At 34.2% G+C, this 22,617-nt stretch overlaps 2 protein-coding genes across 2 annotated transcripts; both read right to left on the bottom strand.

The window, feature by feature from the left end:
• Window positions 1-98: 98 nt before the first annotated feature.
• adpgk2 (ADP-dependent glucokinase 2) lies at window positions 99-9,623 on the bottom strand. The gene is made up of 6 exons (XM_052530606.1): window positions 9,332-9,623; window positions 7,649-7,808; window positions 4,773-4,963; window positions 4,533-4,629; window positions 4,304-4,440; window positions 99-3,113 (listed from the first exon to the last, which is right to left on the bottom strand). Exons 1-6 carry the CDS (start codon window positions 9,522-9,524, stop codon window positions 2,443-2,445), a joined length of 1,449 nt encoding a protein of 482 aa, XP_052386566.1. The 5' UTR covers window positions 9,525-9,623; the 3' UTR covers window positions 99-2,442.
• A 1,000-nt stretch (window positions 9,624-10,623) lies between these two features.
• On the bottom strand, window positions 10,624-21,700 carry hnrnpua (heterogeneous nuclear ribonucleoprotein Ua). The gene is made up of 14 exons (XM_052619685.1): window positions 21,011-21,700; window positions 19,526-19,640; window positions 18,475-18,548; window positions 18,158-18,297; window positions 17,975-18,074; window positions 17,765-17,877; window positions 16,320-16,583; window positions 16,124-16,243; window positions 15,919-16,047; window positions 15,589-15,757; window positions 14,496-14,768; window positions 14,075-14,313; window positions 13,850-13,945; window positions 10,624-12,445 (listed from the first exon to the last, which is right to left on the bottom strand). The coding sequence occupies exons 1-14, from the start codon at window positions 21,444-21,446 to the stop codon at window positions 12,395-12,397; spliced, it is 2,319 nt and encodes a 772-aa protein (XP_052475645.1). The 5' UTR covers window positions 21,447-21,700; the 3' UTR covers window positions 10,624-12,394.
• Window positions 21,701-22,617: the final 917 nt, after the last annotated feature.

Raw genomic sequence — 22,617 nt, 5'->3', positions numbered from 1 at the left:
CCATTCGAGCAGAAATGTTGATTTGACCTCAACTGTTCCAAAAAATCCTAATTAAAATGATCAAAAGTCAATAAAATAATCAGAAATACAGAACAGTGTACCGTAAATGGAATGTATTATTTTATTACATACAGAGTGAGTTGTTTCCCTTCAGAACAGCTGTTGCTGATAGACCACACATGGCCAAGACAAAAGGCACATCATAACAACACTCAACACTCTTACCACCATATTGTAATTAACAATTCCAATGCTACAATTGCTTCATAAACCCTTATGATCAATCACCTAAATCACTCTTGTATTATTACGGTGTGATTAAACACATGAATCACATTCATAACAAAAGAATCCATTGCTATTTTTTTCACACTAAAGATTCTTCAAATCAGCCGGACCTCAGGCTCAGATCTCATCCAGAATCACACCGGCTGCTCTCTGTCACAGCTAAATTGGTTCAAACTCAAGTGTTGTGGATTTTAGACATCCAGAGTACTGTAATCCCTGAGATATATTTCATATATCAGCTGACGATCATCTAAAAGCACTCACTCTGATATCTCTCATAGGGTGGGACATCCATCTCCTGTCCAATATCGTGTTACACTAGCATGCACGTGCATCTCTAATGTACCCATCACGCAAATAAATGCAAGTATACAATATAATCATGAATGACATCAGTTAAGCTGGGTATATTTTTTTAGGCACAGGAGGTAGGTAATAATTTGCACTCAGAGTGACTAATGGAAGATGTGATTTGCTTAGATGTTTCTGAATCTGTTTAAAGAGGCACTCACAACTCTGATTACAAACCATATGCCAAAGTTCTTCGAATCCTCCTCCTGAAAATACATTCATGCAGATAGTTTTTGCATATAAAGAAATAAGTGGTATAGGCTTCCTATAACATCCATTTCAAGAATAGTTCTTCATTCAAACTCAAACATAATTAGAGTACTAAGGTGACTCTCATGAAAGCATGGACAGGTCACATAAATTTTTTTATATATATATATATATATATATATATATATATATATATATATATATATATATATATATATATATAACAAATTAACAAACAATACAATAAAATAACAAAATAAAATAAATGGATTATTATAATGCTAATGGAAAATAAATACCTCTCCTTCACTGCTTTTTTTTCATTATGATGTTATTTACATGTCTGAACTAAATAAATAAAACTGAATTGTATTAATAATTCCAATTATTTTTTATTGAGATTACTACAATATATTTCTTTCTATTGACTTTGGGGAGAAATATGACTGGAACATGTTCTTGATGCTTTCATGAGATTCACCCACACAAGCTAAAATTACTATTCTTAAAACATTTCACTTCCCTAGAATTAAAAAGCCATGCTTCCTTAATTAAAAGTGGCATGTGTTTGAATTCAGTCGTTGTATTGTAAAATAAGCTAAAGATATAAATAAGACATGAGAATATGAGATGGAATCCCATGTTTGGGATACTGTGTAACTGCTCAATCACTTGTTAAAGTGGATTATGATGATGCTATGAGAATAAAGACGTGACTTGAGTAGGCAGAGCATAAAACAAGGAAGCAATAACATTCGACCAATGAGGAGAAAGCAATGTTAGGTAAAATATGGACCCCATAATGCTTCAGTCATGCTAAATTTGTCTGCATTTCCACTTGACATTAACATAGAAGGCTACTGTGTGCATCAGCATTGATCGATTTCAGTAATAATATAATAGTTTTGGGTGCTCAAACTTTCTTTTGCATATTATTTTAAGATTACTGGCCCCTGTTGGATTAAAGTGCGTGAAGTGAATGATTACGAAGCCATTTTAAGACATAAAGGTTCTGGATAGAAATAAACGAAAAGAAAAACAAACTGAAAACATATGACCTATAGATGGGATAGCTCAGTGAATCTCATAATCAAGTGTCCAGATCATATTTCACACAAAAATCAAAAGGGAAAAATAAGAAAATATATTTTGCATAAAGGAAAAACAAAAACAAATGATTATTCATGAAAATTAAGCACATTTTCATGTATGTTCTATATATATTCTCATTACTATAATAAAGTATTTTTTTACTATTTTACAATCAAAAAATAATGTAGTTTAAAAATCAGCACAAAGACAACGTATAAAAATGAGAATTAGATAAAAAAAAAAATTTGCTTAACTGTTCAGAAAATAATATTTTACATATTTAACATAACAATAAAAAAATCATAAAAACTAAATTGGTTTCTGTTGATTTAAGGGTGAAATAAGATGTGGATGTTGTTGACACGGTTTGTGAGATTCACCCAACTTTATATTAGCTGGACCCAATGTTTGTATTGCACATGATCTCTCTCGATGTTGTTCACACAAAATAATAAAATAAAGCAATAAAAGAAAAGAAAAGAAAAGAATAACAAAGACGTCTCATATCTGCAGTACGAGCCCAGCGGCTGAGATGTTGTCTCCTCCTCCAGCAGTCTGGTATACCTCAGTGCACACCAGCACAGGAGCCACGCAAACCTCATAGCCGTCCTCATCCCAGCACGAAACGGGTCGGGATTCCTGAAGTGGAATTCTCGGACTTCCTTCTTGCCTGCTAACAGAGAATGATTCGTCCATGATCAGCCGCGCTTTACTGAGATCGATGTCTGGCGAGCCGCAGACGTGCCGGTTGGCGGTAAGAGATGCTTTGGCTGTGGCCGACATTGTGTTCTTCCACTTGGAGCCACGTTTGACGATGATGGCTTGGAAAGCCAGCGTGTGGACGTGAAGACGCGTGAGCGGCCGACCCGTGCCGGCCTGCTGGTGGCGCTGGTTTACCAGCCGGTAGAGTTCTCGCATCTGGTCCAGCACTGTAGCTACGCGTGGGTTGGGGTCAGAAAGCACTGTCAAGTTGCTGCCGCGGAAAAGGCTCAGGAGATTAGGCAGCTCTTGCTCGTTCATGCCCAACGAGTCAGTGTGAGGAAGAACAAAGTCTAAAAGATCCGACATCAGACTCTCGTCTACGAAGCTGGCCATCTCGAAATGGATAGCGGTCTGCGGGGACGCGGAGGACAACATCTTCGCAAGCTTTCCCAGCAGAGCCTCACGCTCTCCTGGAGAAAACAAATGGATATTACAGAATGTCAAAATCAACATTGAAAACAAAAGGCTGATTTTAATATGCAAAATGCTTCAAATTGAGGTACACTGAAAAAGAAATTGCGTAGAAACAATGTTAATTCCAAAATTGCTAGTTTTTCATTGCTAAATTTTGAAGTAAAAAGACAGTAATAGTATTTTCCTGTAAAACACACTCCAATAATCTTCAAAACTTAAAAAAAATATATATATATTTTTTACACAGAAAAGTTTTTATTTTTACTTTTTACTGAAAAAGTTCAATCAATTTTCACTTAATTTTCTCAATACATTACATATAATTATGGCATGTAAAATATTAAATTACACATTAAATTCTGAAGTAGAAATACTTAAATAGTATTATATTATACTCATATATTTCATTTATTATTATTTTGTTTTACAATGCAGTGTAGTTACACACTTCACTTTTAACGCTTGATTAAGCATTTTCACCTATAGGTCTAAATATGACCTAAATAAAACCCATAACCAACAAAATCATAAACAATATCATTGAGTGCTACGAGTTATTACAGTCAGTCTACTTTCTCAGGGCAGCTGGGAAAACACACTATTGGAGTGTGACAGAACAGAGTTAGTTTAGAACTGATGCACATACGGGCTGACGTTTATAATATTTAAAATACATTCATAAAAAGTTTCATATTGTTATTTGAAAATAGAATACCGTATTTTTCGGACTATAAGTCGCACCTGAGTTTAAGTCGCATTAGTCCACAAATACGTCATGACGAGGAAAAAAACATATATCAGTTGGACTGGACTATAAATCGCATTTATATAGTACCAAGAACCAAGAGAAAACATTACCGTCTCCAGCCACGAGAGGGCGCTCTATGCTGCTCAGTGTAGACTACAGGAGAACTGAGCAGTATAGAGCGCCCTCTCGCGGCTGTAGACGGTAATGTTTTCTATTGGTTCATTTCTCTCGGTTCATGTCAAATTAATTTTGATAAATAAGTCGCACCTGACTATAAGTCGCAGGACCAGCCAAACTATGGAAAAAAAGTGCGCCTTATAGTCCGGAAAATACGGTAGATATTGATTTGTTGTGCAATAATCATGCAATAATGTATTTTATAAATTAAGGTTCATTTGAAGCGTTAATTATTAGCCTCATGTGTCTTCATTCACTTACCCCGTTTGAAAGGGAAGTTGTCCATCATCTGTAGCCCTCCTACAACGAGCAGATCTGGTTTGAAGTTGTTCAGCTTCTCCTGAAATTGCTCCATGGAGTCCAGATATGGATTATGATCATCACTATGAACAATATACCTACGGCAATGCAAGAACATTTCAAGTTTAGATTGAAAGATTGAAAAAAAACTAAAACAAACGGATATTAAATCAGTCTTATGTAATCCCACCTGTTGGCTCTTCGGGAGGTGTACGTCCCCCATGTGGCACCTGTGGGATACTCCAGGATCAGGTGGATGTCTGGTTCATCCACTGTGTTTCCAGCCACTGAGGAGACACAAAATAATTAACTGCAATGAAAAATATGCAAGAAAGCTGTAGCAAGCAGAAAAATGCTTCTTGTTATATATACAATGTTGAATAGAAAAGGCTTTTTTAGCATAAAGCTGAAAGGAAGAACATCACAGCACCTGTGATATGCTGTGAGAGGATATCAGTGAAATCTGTGCTGAAACTGCCGCCTAAAAGCACATCACATCCTTCCAGAGCCATCCTGCTGGCCATGACAGGTGCATTTCCTCCGATCGACCACCTGTTTCCTGGTAACTCTCGAGAAGCCTCTACCAACTCACTGAAGAGCGTGTCATTTATCACAAACCTCCTATGGAAAAGAACAAAAGTAAAGAGCAAAGTTGCTAAGCTTCTGAAACAGATTAATAGATGAGATTTAGAAGGAGGATATAGAGAAAAAAAATACAAATTGTAAGGCATACATTCTATGAAACGGGGACGAAAGTGACAAAAAGACTAGCATGGAAACTTACTGTAGGAAACAACAGCATATGCTTACAATTTATAAGACAAGGACCCCTGTATAGGAAATATGTTACATGACTCGGATAAAATAAAAATAAGACATTCCAACTTTACTATAAATATCTATATTTACAACAGACACGGGTAAATAATGCATAAATTTAAAGCTTTCTAGATTTTCTGAACCTTTCTTCTATTGGACAGAAACAAAATAGCCTCTTAACAAAAGGAGGAATTAGATAGAGCATTAAATATTCTAAAAGATTACTCCTGGTAATGTTATTTACCCTTAGAGTGGCTCAAAACATTATTTATTTTGCTGTTATCCCCCCTGGAGGGAAGTGATTGTTTCATTTATACATAAAGAGGGGAAAGATAAAACTCTTTGTAGTTCATTTAAACCTGAATCAGTTTTGAATGGCGATTATAATTATTTGCCTCTATTCTAGCCTAAAGACTTGAGACGTTCCTACTCGATTTGATAGCGTTAGACCAAACAGGATTTATTAAAGGGCGGCAGGCACGTGATAATATTAGAAGGATGCTTCACGTCATATGGCAAATTAAACTAGCACTGCACTTCTAACTTTGCATGTTTATTAAAGATATTTTAACGTTCTAGTGCTTTCTGGAACACTGCAGAACAATGTGGGACTAGTCATAAAAGACAAAAATTATCCAACATACACTTCTGAAGTTTTTGATGACTCACTTGTGGTAGCTGTTTATGTTAAACCATTGTTGTTACCAAGGTATTATGCATCTACCATGTAATTTTTATGCCGGAGTAATAACAGATTAGCTTGTATAAATTGTCAACTTTTTTTTTTTAGTTTTCACTGTTAATTAGACAAAAAGTGGTGTGATTTTCCGATTCAGCATGTCAAACTTACAAATAAAAGCTAAACAAAACTTTTATATAAATGAGTTTTCACAGTATAATGAATAGTTGCTAACAAACTAAAAATCATAAGAACATACAAGAACATATACCATAACCATAAGACCAGGCGCATAAAGAAAATTAGGTACATTATTAACAGATAAGAAGTGGTATTATCTTCGCATGTTATTATGATTTAACAATTTTTCTAATGGTTGGACATCGCTGAATTCATTGTTATAATTATCATTGTTTTACTAGCAGTGTCATGACAGCTGTAACTCAAATATATAAAGTTTTCACAGAATTGCCAAGCTTAAAAGCCTCTCTATAGATGAAAAGATTGATATGAAAAATGCCAATATGACTGATGGTTATTCTCTAGAGGAGACGTTCACACATCAATCCAAACATGTTATAACCAGAGGCACTCGCGTCTCCAAACGCTTCTGTGTCACTTTGGCAGTGGTAGCTGTAAATTACACTCATCAAACAGCACTATGCAGCGTCTCAACATAACTGCATTATTATCTGAGGAGCTTGTCATTCTGCTCTCAAGTGTGAAATCTCTGGCAGGACGAAGCTGTCATATTGCCAGCACAACACAGCTAAGACGGTCTGATGCATTTCAGCTTAATCATTTAAAGAAATAGTTCACCCAAACATGAAAATGCACTTAACACTTGTGCACCTTCTGCCCATCAAAGATGTAGACGAGTTTGTTTCTCAATCGGAACAGATTTGTAGAGAAAAACATCACAATAATCCACATGACTCCAGTCCATCAACTGACAAAAAAACAAAAAAACACTGCATGTTTTTAAGAAATAAATCTATCATTAAGGCATTACTTTAAGTCCATAATCCACAATAATGCTTTCTTCAGTGAAAAAGTCCCCTTTAAAATCCACCAACATATGTGTTTAGAAAGGCTTTGAACTCTTTTTGCTTGTAAACAGTTCTCTTCTGATTCAGACGAGACAAATTTTCACTGAAGAAAGCAATATTATGGATAGAGTCCTCGTATTTAATCAACGGTTTAAAGTTAAAAACATCATAATGATGAATTTGTTCCTTACAAATACTCAGCTTTATGCTTCACAAGACGTTAACTGATGGATTGGAGTTATGTGGGTTACTTGTGATGTTTTTATCAGCTGTTTGGACCCTCATTCTGACGGCACCCATTCAATGCAAAGGATCCATTTTTGAGCAACTGATGTAATCCTAAATTTGTTCAAATCTATTCTGATGAAGAAACAAACTCATCTACATTCTGGATGGCCTGAGGGTGAGTACATTTTTGGGTGAACTACTCCTTTAAAGAAATAATAAAATTTGTATGTCATTTTATTAATGTGATACTTTGTGGTTGCACAATGTTAGTTGTTCAAGGTTAATCTGAGGAACAGTGCTACATGTGTGAACTTTTAGGGAACCCAGCACCAGTTAATTAGTTTTAATTCGAACTGTTCTAACCGACACAAAACGGAAGTTTGGAAAAAGATAAACTATGTAAACTTGTAAAACAATAAAATTTTCCCTAGGCTTCAAAGTAAATGAATCACAACACCTGTATTATGCTACATTGCGCAATCTCTACATTCCCGAGGGCTTTGCGTACATGCATGAACGGCTCTCACTTACTCTGAAGCAGCTCCGGGGGAGAAAAAGTAAGCGAAACTCTGTGCAAGCTGCTCCGTGTTCTCGATGTAGTCATGGTGGAGGGGCTGGTCTGTCGGCTTCAAACCCATTTTGTTCAGCAGAGTCACTCCATCGACTATGATATCCACACAGCCACCAAAACCTGATAAGAGATGATGACACATGTGCAATAATCTAATCTTATATTACAATAATTCAATCTTTGAACCTGACCATCCAACAAAACACATGTTAATCCCAGGTCATACAATATCTGAATGAACTGGATCAGTTGCCATGCATAGCTGGCCAATTCAAACATGTCTACAGAGTGACACTATTGCTTGTCAGATTGCAACAGACTGACAAGTACCAATCACGGGTTGAAAATAGATGAAATCACAGATCAGTGCATACAGAACTTTAAGTGACTGATTATCAGTCCAATTAACAAAGATTCAAAGAGTCTAGAAAAGTCAGAACTTTTGCTTGCATTGACTGTAATGTAAGCAACAAATAATTTAGCTGCATTGCATCAGGGTTTGTATGTGACTCAAGTTAATGACTGAATGAAGACTTTTTGTAAACAAGGCCTAACCTTGTTACCTAACAAGCACTCAGCACTTGTTACTATAGTGTTAACCAAAAAAACAAAAAAACAAAAACAAAGAATGCAAAACTAACATGCAAAACATCAGCACAGGCTTGATCCTATAGAAGATAACAAACCTCAGAAGCAGAACTAAAGCAAAATACTAACAAGTGCAAGAAATATCAGGAATAATAATGCACCAAAATGAACACAAATTACCTATTTTTTGTTCAAATCTGTGTTATTTAAGGATCACTTGGATACAATTATAATTTAACATTTTGAATATTTTATTAAGTTTTTATTTTTATATTATCTGTTTTTATTATCATTTTAGTTTAAGTTTTAGTCATTTTATTAACTTTTATATCCTAGTTATATTAGCACATAAAGTTAAACTAAACAAAAATAAGAAACATTTCCTTGTAAGCTATGAAATACAATTATTTGATAATATTCCAGCAAAAGTTTAATTCACTTCAAGTAATTAAAGTTTTTTTTTAATGGTTTTAGTTAACTACCCTGGTTAAATTTAATAATTATCAGTGTATTATAAATAATTAATTAAGAGCTTAAAAATAAATCAATACATTTAAATCATACAACTAAAAATGAATACACACACACACACACACACATACATATATACATATATATATATATATATATATATATATATATACACACACACACACACACACACACACACACACACACTAAAAATGTGTGTATGTGGTATAGGTGGTATATGTAATGTGGTATGTGTGTGTGTGTGTGTGTATGTGTGTGTGTATAACTACATTAAATGAGTATAATAATTAATTAAAATACTTAAAACAAAAGATGTACATCTAACATTAAAAAATGTCTATTATTGTATAATTACATAAATTAAAACGTTTATTACTTAATATTTTATTATTAAAGCACTTTTTCGTTTTTATAAAAAAAAAAAAATACAAAACTCAAAGAAACTTTATTATATCAATTAGATATTCTGAACTTTGAGAACTGCACAAAATATTCCAATCAAGCCTGTAAAATTGCATATAATGATTTGTTGCATGCTATTAAGTGCACTTCAAAGTCTGTACCTATAGCCACTCGCGGTCTGGAAACGCTGTCCATTCCTATTTTCCGCTCTGCGCGCAACAGTGACGACAGAACCGCGTCCAGCCTCTCGTTCAGAACCGAGCTGTCCGGCGAGCGGAACCAATACGCCACCAACACCACTGCAAGTGACAAAAACGAGCCATATTTGACACCAGAGCGCAGCTCAATGGCCATTGCAGATGTATAAACAGTCCTGCCCCTCTTTCTTCCTGAGCGAGTAGTTCTGATGAATCAGGTGGCGGATGTGTTTTTCGGCTCTAGAAATATTACGAGGATAGAAGGGCGTGAGTTTACCCAAAATAAGCACCGCTGAGCAATCGATGATCTTTTTTTTTATATTCACTCTGTGCTATCACTTCAATTCTTATCAAACTCATTGTCTCTGTCATTTAGGTATTTAATAAGTTAAAAAAATCAGATATATATTAAAGGATCACGTAGGCGCATTGTCACGTGGTACACGTTACTTTTCTCCGCGCTAATAGGATGGACCAATCATAATAGTTACGATTACCCGATTAGGCGTTTTATAACCATGTTATAGAGATTGTTTATTGCATATTTGAATTGGCACGTTCGGTCAAAATTCGTTGATTTAATAGATTTAAACTAATGTAATTTACATCGTGTAAATAAGGAAAAAATATTATGCCCTGAGATTTTCATGGGTGTTAATGGAGTTTGGTATTTTTTTGGGCCGACTTGCGCCCTCTGGAGGTTTATATTTTGTGTATTTGCCTTTATTATCACTTTTCCCCCCACTGGCTCTAAGCGAGTTATTTCCAATCGTTTTGTTTCAAAATAAAAGTTCAATATCTAATTGATTACAGACAACTACTTATAAATACATATAAAATATTTAAAGACTTAATAGGACCCTGAAGGATGTTTTTTTAATTATTATTATACTGTTGCAGATTTTACAAACAGGCATGAAATGTGAAATTTCTTTTCAAAGGGGTTGTGCTCGACTCAGCAAATAGCTTGAATATATCCGATTTCAGTGTAACTACATCTCATTCATTTGGCAGAGTTTAAATAGTTAAAGAGTTAAATAGTCACAGACGGACTTGAGTGTTATATTCCTGCGTGGATATGCATGCTTATAGGATACTTTCTGAAATTTTGCTTAGTCATTTGTTGGCTTCAGTTTATTTATAACATGCCTAATAGATAGAAAGATAGATATGTAAATGTAAACCAGTTATTATCTTTTAACTGTATTAGCATTTTAAAACAATGTATTTCCAAGCGAATGCATGGAATACGTTACTCATTTTGTCTTTTTCTTTTTATTTGATTAAGGTCAAATAAAATAAAAAACATCGCAAGGTATAAAAGAAGGAAAAAAGTCTATATTACAAAGTGTTCTAATTTAAATACTATATTTGTTACCTGATCAAATACCTTAAACATGAACAAATACAACATCAAAACAAGCTTCAATTAAAGTCACCTTCATTTCCTACAACACATGCCATTAATCATTTTCAAGTACAAAACAGCAATACTTTTAAAGTAATAAAATAATATGTTCCCAATATCTTCCATTTCTTTAGCCAACATTAGGTAAAACATATTTGTCATCACATCATATTTGTCTGGAAACATAGAGGACATCTTAACAATACTGACACGTGAGATTATCTGCAATTCTCAAAGAAAAAGAAAAACAATATAGATGCATATTTCAGTAACTAGAGAACAAGTAATTAACCTTTTGGATAAATTGAATGGTTAGGCAAAAGCATTTGCTGTGGGAATTATAGATAAGAGAATGAAACCTTCAAATGTGTTATAATTGTGTTAATGTTTGCATTTTATCGCAGTTACAATAATAACTATTTTTTCCGTTAAAGCATTAGAAAATCAGTCTTTTGATAACAGTCCATAATGGCTTCCTGGCATCCTTTTTAGAGCTTTACTATAAAGACAAAACTATTATGAAATAAATGTATAATCACCAGAATTATATAATTGCTATAATTTTAAAGCAAACTACAATTTTTTACAGGTCTACAAAAATTGGGGTCACATCTAAGGTTATATTAAAAAGACACTTACAAAAAAAAAAAAAAAAAAGACCAAATTTATTATGAAGTTCAACTTAAATTAAGTTAAAATCTTTAAGGAGCAATACGCCACATTTCAAAATAAAATAAGTAAATAAAATAATACATAAAATTTCTGAGAAATACAGCTGGAAAAAAACTTTTGATGTACTCATAAAATAAATTCAAGATATAATAATACCCTGAAACCTGCATTTGTTTTTATTTATTTTTTTTAGTGGTAAATAATAAAAAATTATGTTTACTGCTCCTTATAGAAAAAAAAAAACACCTGTAGAACTGGACTGCTGTGTTACCAATGACAAGTGCATGACAAGAAAACAGGCTTTGCTTTTCTACACTGGGCAGATTTTGACTTACAATTACAGACTGTCTAACACCTACTTCATTTTAGTACAGGCTATGGACTGCTTTCCAGTGGACTGAAGAGATTTTTCAAGAAACACACAATTATTTTGTAAGTACAGTTGACATTTCCAGTCATTTCAATTCCTTTTTTTTTAAATGTACTGTCTGCAAAATTCTTCCCTCTAAATTAAATATCTTAGTTTATACATGTTTCATGTTCTTTTAACTATAAATATTATTGCAGCAGGACAAATATTCTTCATATAACTGCAAAGTGCTTCAACAATACTATTCTTATATTACAGAGCTATACTGCTACACAAAGATTCACACGAGTCTAATTATAAATAAAATCCAGAACCCTGAATACAAACATCCCACCCTGAAGTTATACTGAGATTCCTGAATTGAACCGCGTTGTCATACAAACCTGCGGTAAAAGACAAACTAAAATATTACATTAAAAACCTGTAACAGGTCACTTGTAAAGCTCTGAAAGCTCCCAGTATGGAATGTCCTATTAAAATCTGTACAAAAACAAAAGGACAGTAGATCAAATGAACGTTTGACTTCGGAAGTAAAGCTGATGTTCTTTATATGATATTAGTCCATCACAGCTATTGTTCAGTAATATCCAGGATGGTACTGTTGACTCCATGGCTTCTGATTCCAGAACTGATGAAGACAATGATACAAAAAAATGAAGACAAAGAATTAAAGAATGAAACCTCAATGATTTTTTAGGACTATTAATAGTGTTTGCAAATTTTAAAATGTATATATATATATTTTTCATAAATCACAGGGCTCTGAACCGGTTCAAGGAACGAAAACGAAAACTGGAAACGAACGAAATTTTGACAGGAACAGAACCAGAAACAGAAACGAAATAAAATTTTATCGTTCCATTTAATATTTGAAATTTGCTGTCAATGAATCATGAATTCCAGTAGTACAGCATATGCAAATGTGCGAGTGAAATGTCCGCTCAGCTGTGAACTCCTCATAGGTAAGTCGCAATGGCAACGCACCGCCCTTAGAGTTTATCTCAGGATAGTGTGAGATGAATTCAACAGATCACACACCTGCAGCGCTTCTGTGAATGGAGAAAACTGAAAAACGAAACCCATATAGGCTTACATAAAAAGGAATATAGGCATATACACTAAATATATTTCATATATACATATATGTAAATCATATTGACAGATTAACGAAACTAAAGAAAAAGTGTGCTAATTTATGGTTCATTGTGACACATTCCAAAGTTTTCGGAAAGGAAAACGAAACTGCAGAGAGAAGTTTTCTTTATTTTGCAAAAGCTGACAGCTTTGAATAATGTCTTGCTTCTATATAATCAGCCAGCTTTGGTATGATCATCGCGCTGACACAAGTTCATTTTGCTTTATTAAAGCCTGTACATTAACAAAATAAAATAGAGTTAAAGAAACAAAAAGTTAAACTGCTCCGTTGTAGCTACAACATATTGCGTTCACAGTGACAGCGCCTCACTGTGCTGATAAAGCCGATTTGAAGGATGATGTTTTATGTAAATAAAAGTACAAACACTATATAATAAATAATATTTTAGCATCCAGATACGCCGGGAACATGGAAACATTTGGATTCGAGCCGCATGAGAGATCCAGGCATCAGCTTGAGCTTAAATTAATTTGTTTTTGGATTTACGTTTTTATAGCCTAAACTTGGTTTGTTTTTGAGAGAAACTAATAGCCGTTTTTATAATGTTTGTAAACATTTTGCTTTAGACTACAGGCATCTTAGCCTTCATTATTTCGTAAAGTAATAGGGCTAATAAAATGCAATGCCGCAAGTTTAGTTTTTTTTTTTTTTTTCACTTTCAAAACGCAATATTTCATCCTTGTTTTTTTTCGTTTTTTTTTTTTTTTTTTTTTTTTACAATGCCGCAAATATCGCAGGAACAGAAACGTTCAAATATCGATTCTGCTTGGAGTGAACCGATTGAATTTTCTTTTTGTTTTCAAGCCCTGATAAATCATATATAAATCAATTATGCAGCATATTTATACCTTATTACATATTTACATAAGGACTTACCCCTTGTTGCCAGCTCTGGTTGAAAGCTTGTGCTTTGTTCATGCTAAAGTTTCCATTTTTAAAACCTCGATTATTTCCCCCTCGGCCCCTGAATTTCTGTGGAAACATCAGATTTATCATTCCTGGTTCACATTTGGGTCACGAATTTTATTGTTTTTAATATTTGAAGATTTACAACGGCAACTAAATGTTCATTTCCAACTTAAAGTGATTCGAATCTCTCACCTGGTTGAAGTTGCCCCGGTTAGCCCCTCCCCCTCGTCCCATGTTGCCCCTGTTCATGGCTCCTCCCCTGTTGCCCATGTTTACCATGTTGCCACGTCCAGCTCCCGGCCTGGGGGCGCCTCTTCTGTTTGGCATCCCACCGCCACGGTTGAAACTGCCCCGGCTGAAGCCTCCTCGGAAGGCAGGGGGAGGAAGGAAGCCTCTCGGTGGTCTGCTGAACCCACCACGAGGTCCAGGCACTGTCAGACAACCCGAATCATTTATCATTTGTACATGATTTCATGCTCAATATTCTGATTCACTCTAAAGTATGTCACATTCTGGAAGTGCTGCTTTATGATGTCTTTAATGTTCCTCTATACAAATATGTATATAATGAATAAAAAACAAAAAAATATTTAGTTAATCTGAAACGGCGTACCACCCCTAAAGTTGCCTCGGTTTTGAAAGTTGCCTCCTCGTCCTCCCCTCTGACCCGGTCCTCCTCCATGGTTGAACAGATATTTGCCTCCTCGTCCCCGAGCGCCTCCCCTCTTTGGTTGAACACCTCCCTGGTTGGGCTTCTTCTCGGGAGGAAGGGACTTTTTGCTCTCCTCTTTGTACTGTTCAAGAAGTTTGGTAGCTTCTTCCTTCTGCAGCTCGACATAAAGCACTTCACTGAAGCACTGACCCTCTACAGGCAGCGTGTATAGTCCTGCAAAACATTATAGTGTGGCATTTGGGGAGTTTTGTGAATTGCACACCAGTGTTTGTATTGTTAACTAAAATTAAAAGTATAGCTAAAATTGTTAAACTTGTAAAATAAAATAAAGTAAAATAAAAATAAAATACTTCTAGGAATAATGCTTTTAGAAAATAAACTACACAATAATAACCTAAACCATATTGGATTAAAATAAAATGAAATTAAAAATTTGCTTTGTGAAGGAAAGATAATCCATTTAAACTGAAGTAACTGAATATGAAATAAAAATAAATTTAAGATAAAAATGAAATAAAACAAAATAATAAACTAAAATATTAGATGAAACATGTATAAAACTTAAACTAAAGTAGATAACATAAAAATTAAAACAGAAAAATTGCCTTTGCAACTGAATTTTTTAAATACTAAAATTGCTAAAAATAAATAAATAAAATTAAACAAAAAAAATTGAAAAAAAAAAAAACAACAACTTTGACCTGGCTTCTAACTGAAATAAAATACGTTTTGAAGTACTAAAATTAATATAACTAAAATCTAAATGAATTGAATATAAAAATTAAAGAAAAAAATACTGGAATAAAACAAAAATTACTAAAACAAATTACTAAAAGTTCTGAAAAACTGAAATAAAAATAATTTCTCTCTCTCTCTCTCTCTCTCTATATATATATATATATATGGCACATGACAAAAAAACTTACTATAGCTTATAAAAAATTTGTAAACACCCTAATAGTATGTAAGTAATACTAAAATAACACTGTTGCACACATCTCAGATCAAGTATGGCTTAAGAAAAGGATTTTACCCTTCATTTTTAGGACTGCATGTTCAGGTACATCTTTGCCGTCTGTTTCTGCTTTTTTCTGAGTTCTCTGTATATATTCCTCATCTGTCGGACATACTACCACTGCTTTACGCTGGAAACCGGCAAACAGGCACATTTTCCTTCTTTGGGCTGGCGCTGATATGTTAGTCTAAATGGAGAGTATTTTGGTCAGTATTTCCATCAGATGGTATAATGATAATGCACTGAACATGTAAAATGAAAAATAAATGTAATAAGAGAGAGAGAGAGAGATTGGTATATGCTGTGATTTTGATGAGCATTTGTAAACTCTAGAATATATTTAGTCACCTGGTCAAGAATGTAGTTGCGTTTTTTACGTGCAGCGATCTCTATGAATTTCCCGAGGAAGAGGGGAGCACGCTGAGATATCGCCGAGAGCTTTGTGACATCCTTCATCTGTCGCTTCAAACTGGAAATCTGCATTTCAACAGAAAAATAACACTGAATAGGATGTTTATATCGTCTTAAACTGTTCTCTTGTGTCAGCACTCACCATCATTTTCTCTATGATTGTGTTTGTTCCAAGAATGTTGTATTTTCCAGGATTGGCTTGTGTGTGCTTTGTAACCCATTCCGTTTTTCCAGATCCAGGCAGTCCAACCATGACAATGACCTGGGAGGATTTACAGAAGGCTTTTTAATGATGACATGAGAGAAAGAAAAAAGTTTTGCTTGGCTATAAAACTAACCTCACAGTCCTCTTTGGTTTCGGGGCCCTTTGGTCCTCTGATGCGATCGCAAACATTGATCTGCTGCAGGAGCGTAAAGCCTTCAGGTTGGGGGGAAAACGGGTTTTCACATTGGCCGAAGTTGAACTCGACCGCACAGTTGTGGCAGAGGACGTGAGGGAAGAACTGCTTTCCTTCCAGCTCATCCTTACTAACTCTGAAAGCTGTTCCCAGATCCTGGCCATTCTTGGAGTAGGAAATTTCCACTTCTTCACCATCAAAGTTCTGCCAAAAAACACAGCAACCATGATATACTGTATATAGACCTGATATACACATGATATACACACACCTCTTGCTAAAAAAAAAGAAAAAAAAAGAAAACATTTCATTTCACAATGTTGACAATTAATTATGTGTTAAATTTGGTTTTGAAACATTGAAATATTGTATAAATGTATAATACTTATTTACACACACACACACACACTAATATGTACAAATATATATATATATATATATATATATATATATATATATATATATATATATATATACAAAATATTTTAAAAAGTCAAACATTTCTGTAAGTCTTATTTTTAAGTTAGGACACACACACACACATATATACATACACACACAAACACACATAATAAGGGGGTTGTAAGATTTTTTTTAAATGACTTCTCTCTAATGCTCCCTAATGCTGTTTATTTGATCAAAATTACAGTAAAAACACTAGTTTGAAATATTTTTAGAATTTCCAAAAAATATATATATATATTCTATTTTAAAATGTAATTTATTCCTGTAAGTCCAGTCTTCAGTGTCACAAAATCCATCAGAAATCGATCTAATATGCTGATTTGCTGCTCAAGAAACATTTTTTGTTATAAATGTTGAAAACAGTGTAAACCATTATACATTTTTTACGTTTCTTTGACCAATAGGAAGTGCAATAGAACAGCATTTATTTTAAATATTTTTTTTGTTACATTTTAAATGTCTTTACTGCCATTCAGAATAGAATAAAAAAAATACTAATTTCTTAAAAAAACAAAAAAAAACTGAAGAGCATGAATACGTGGCACCACTTAGTGGTCAAAATGTGTAATTGCACAGAGATTTTAAACTACCGTATTTTCCGGAATATAAATCACACTTTTTTCGTAGTTTGGCTGGTCCTGCGATTTATAGTCAGGTGCGACTTATTTATCAAAATTAATTTGACATGAACCAAGAGAAATGAACCAAGAGTTCACATTACCGGCTATAGCCGTGAGAGGGCGGCTGTAGACGGTAATGTGAACTCTTGGTTCTTGGTTCCAAATAAATGCGACTTATAGTCCAGTGCGACTTATATATGTTTTTTCCTCATCATGACCTACGTTTGGACTGATGCGACTTATACTCAGGTGCAACTTATTGTCCCAAAAATACGGTAGCTGTGGATGAAGAATCCTTACAATAAAGCAACCGACAACATCATTCTCATCAAAAGCCTCCCCAAAGTCCTCCGTCAAACCGTTGCTGGTTTTCTTGGCCTTAGATGAAAAGCCATATGAGTGCGCTTCCTCCCCTGTGATAATGTAATGCAAAGAAACACGCAAATTATGTTTCATTATTTTATTAGATCAACTCCAATAGATTCCTCAAAAAAAATCAAAGACCCTCACCAAGTAAAAGAGAGCTGTTTGCCAGTGACCAACCCACCAGGACATCATGAATCTCAATTCCTTTACTGGAAATGTGTTTTACAGGAATCTTCTCAATAATCTGGTGCAAAGATATGCAAGAATAAGGCTGAGGGTATGAAAGGGCAACTATGAAAAGAAACCATGAAAAAGCAATGCTCTCACCTTCATTTCAAAGCAAGCTTTGCCTTTTGCCACACCATAAGATGCTCGTCCCCCGGCCCACAGGTATGCAAAGCTCTCCATGGTGAGAGAAGAGGCGCTATACCGATCCCGGGACACCTTGAAGTGCAGGTCACAGTTGTCTGAGGAAAATCAGCGAAAAATGCATTATTTTTGAAGCTACAGACTTACTACTTTAATAACCTCACTGAACCTTTACACTTTACAGAAATTTATTCTGCATGTTATGCTATGAAAAATTCAGCATTTACTATTTGGTCGATATTTGAACGGTATTTGTATGAGATTATCATACGTACAGTTGTCCAAACATACAGTTGTGTCATCAAACTCTTCGTCCTCTTCCTCCAGTGGAGGCTGGGGAGACCTTGTCCTGAGGGAACCATCAAAAAACAACTATGAAATGGAATCTACTTCAGTTCAGTGCCTTTATAAGATCCCACTGAGTTCCTCTTGGAATTAAAATGTGTTCCAACTGAGAAAATATACAGGTGTGAAACATTGGTTAAACACTCCACTTTTTACAATACTTCTAATTATTTATATTAACTATTTTCTAATAAACTATTAAATAAAATCAGAAGTTACTAATTGTTTAAAAGCTGAAAATGTGACCACACACACACACACACACACACACACACACACACACATATATATATATATTTAATTTATGTCATTTTTTATTTGACTTTTTTAATAATTTAACGTTAAAACACTTGTCTTCTCAAAGATTGAGACTTTTAGATTATTAAAGATTATTATTTCACAATGAAAATCTATTGAAAATCTGTTTTGATCATACATATATATATATATATATATATATATATATATATATATATATATATATAGTGGTATATATTATATATTAGTGGTTATGTACAGTACCTGCGAATACAACACATCATTGATAATTAATTGAATACATATTTAAAATCATGAAAAGACACATAAAAAAATTACACCAGATTACTTTAGTCATAATTTCTAAAGAACATATCTGATACAGAATATGAAAATATGAACAGAAAAGGAAGTGAAATTTCTGGAACTGCATCAATACCCTTGCGATATTCTCAGATAAACACTTTTCTTCCTTTAACAGTCCAAGCTTTGACCTAGAAGCAAGATTCTTAAAGTAAAATACCACGGACAGAGAGATACCATAACAGAGATGCCCTTTTTATAGATGTAAAGTCATTAAAGACAGTCAGTAAAAATGTGTGTTTCTTTGCACTGATGAGGAACAGCATGTCAGGTTTGGCTCTTTACTGCCAAAACTGCTCATAAATCTTTAAGGTGCAGCGGAACATCAGGAGTACCAGAGGCCGACTGCACATTTCTTACCGGCTGTATTTGCTTTCTTCAATAAATTCAAAGTAGCCCCTTCCATGTTCATCTCGGCGTCTCTTTACACCCTTCTTATTCTTCTGTTCATCATTCTTGTCTTTGTCCGCATCCCCTTTGGAAATAAAACAATAAAACATAAGGAGGCGTACCTCCCTGCAGGACCCATCATGATGTAACATGATGGTCCACATAATTACTGGAGGATTTCTAGTTATTTTAGTTGCGCAGTGACCAGTATTTTAAAAGAAAGGTGTACTTAATTATAAGTTCACATGTTTTAGATAAAGGAGCAATGCCTTACAGTGTGGTTTGTACACTGCAGTACTTGTATAGGTACAAACAAAAGGTTGTTGCCAAGATTTTGAGATTTTGAGCTAAGTAACACACATTTTCAGATTCACATTGCATGCATCTTGAAGAAAGGTGTAACAGTGTGTGCAAATAATGAAGGCACATTTGGTGATGGGCACAAGCACCTCTTTCCCTATGTATGCAACTTGTGCATGAAAAACAGCAATATGCAAACTGCCATACATCACTCAAAAAACGATAATTTCTTAAGCAATTTTCGAGGTTCGAGGATCCCGAGAACCAACGTACACTATCAAGGGTCATTCTCAGGAAACTGTCCTATTCGTGCCTGAACATTTCAGAATTTTACATTTTTACGCCATTGGATTTCAATCAGTATCTGGTGAAGTGAAAATAAAATGTTTTATGCAAATTGTGATAGAACAACACTAGTGGCTTCTGAAACAGCTGATTTTCTTGTTTAATTTGATATACCGTATAACATCTACACAAGCTTTTTATCTACATGCTTAAATATTTTGCCAATAAGTATGCAAATAGTATATCAAAGTTTGAGACATTATTAGTGAGGAATAAATAAATAAATAAAATAAAAATAAATTATAAATAAAAAATAGGGCTGAATAAAAATGAATCAATTAAAAACTTATTTAGTAATTAATTAATTAATTAAACACTTTATAGAGGTAAATCTAATGGAGATTCAGTTGTTCACTTTCGTTAGGAACGCCCCTACAAATGGCGTGCCCTCCTGAAGTGAAAAAAGTCTAGCAAAAAAAGCTAGAAATAGTATAGCTGACCATAAATATAGAAATAGTAGATTTTAATTTGTAGCCAATAAATGAGGAAATTTTATATCAAAGTTTGAGATACAATACTACTACTACTACTACTACTAATAATAAATAACCTTTTTAAGATAACAATTAAACAAATCAAATACATTCAAATGAAAAAAGAATTGTCTTTATATTTATTTATTTAGCATCATGTCTGTAATGTGAATAAGTATAGTATTCTGTTAATTGCATCAGTAGTAAGTCAAAGAAGCACAAATGGAACACCAAGGCACCAGCTCCAAATCCTGTGCTCTCTGCTGTCAGAATGAATTATTATGGCAGCCCAAATATATAAAATATGAATCGCATAAGCTTCATAGCGTAATCTCACCCTTGCCAGGGCCCATGTCGAGAGCCACACCATCCTCATCAAATTTCTCCATCTCTTCATCATCTTCTTTGAGCAGGACATCTTCATCTTCATCATCTGACTTTTCCATCTCTACTCCGGCGTCCTCCTCCTCCTCCTCCCCCATGTCATCATCCTGATGCTCCTCAGCCTCCGCGTTATCGCCCTCCTCCTCCTCCTCAGCCTCCATGCTCTCTTCAACCAGATCTTCCTCACGGTCTTCCTCGCCCATGTAACCGTGGCCGTCTCCATCCTCGTACTGTCCCTCAGCTCCGTTGCTGGACAGCGCGTCCTGATCCAGAGCGGCCTGCAGCCGCGCCATCAGCTCAGCCTTCAGCCCTTTATCACTCAGACTCCTCTTCTTCAGCTCGTCCTTCAGCTCGTTCACTTTCAGCTTCTTCACATTCAGCGAGCTCATCTTGCCGTTTCGATCCTTTGTCTTTAGATGTTATACCCCAGATGTATGAAGTATGAAATATGAACAGGAAGAGCAGGTTATGAGCGGACTATCCGGAGACGCTCGACGCGGTCACTGACGGGCAGCAGTCGGAGCAGAAAGAGGCTAGTTAAGCCTTGTATAATCTACCGTAATACACATCATACATGAGCAAACTACCGTAAACATCACTATAGCTATTAAATATGCAAAAGAGAAAATATCGGTATTCAGTTGATTATATGTTCAGAAAATTATAATAAGCAGTTCTGAATATACAGTACTGATAATTCAAATAGTAATAATAATACATATAAAAATATTAAATATTACTTTTTTGATTTAATATTGTAGAATCCTAAAATAGCAAATCTTAATTTTTTTTTTTTTTTTATAGATTACATTTACATTTACATTTAGTCATTTAGCAAACGCTTTTATCCAACGCGACTTACAAATGAGGACAATGGAAGCAATTAAAATACAACAAAATAGCAACGATATAGAAGTGCTATAACAGTACATGTAGCATGGGCTTTTAAATAATATAATAAATTAAAAGAAAACAGATAGAATAGAAAAATAATAGAGCATGTTAGTGTTAGAGTTCTTGTTTATAATTGTATAATAAATGAAAAGAAAATAGAATACAAAAAGATTAGATTTATTTGAATATAGCCTTTTAAAGGCTAGCTTAAATTTATATACATTTTAGAGAAATTTGTTTGGCAAAACACTTTCAAAACAATTACTGTTACTTTGCAGAAAAGTAAGTAAATAAATACAGTACAGTTTAGGCAAATATTAGACAAAATAAATGACTTTTCTAAAAGTGTTTAGTATAATATAAAATATTGCTATTGTAGTGTCATTTTACTGTTTAATGAGACAAGAGCCCATAAAAGCATATATTAATGTGCCGTATATTTAACAGTATAAACCGTTTTTTGAATTTCCTTTTTTTAAATTAAAGGCTATATGCTATTTATGTAAAAATGTTATGTTATGAACAGTAGCATAATATTAAACATCACTAAGTCAAGAATTTAGTATCATTGTATTATTTAATGCCACAGGAGGACATAAAAGTAGCTAGTATCCCTGCTGAAAAAAACAATAGAAACCATTACAGAAATTCTAATGGTTTCCATTA

Source organism: Carassius gibelio, chromosome A17 (genome assembly GCF_023724105.1).
Source record: "Carassius gibelio isolate Cgi1373 ecotype wild population from Czech Republic chromosome A17, carGib1.2-hapl.c, whole genome shotgun sequence".
In the NCBI taxonomy this organism is placed as follows: Eukaryota; Metazoa; Chordata; class Actinopteri; order Cypriniformes; family Cyprinidae; genus Carassius; species Carassius gibelio.
Note: the sequence above shows the minus strand (reverse complement) of the source record. Positions and strands in the feature narration are given on the sequence as shown.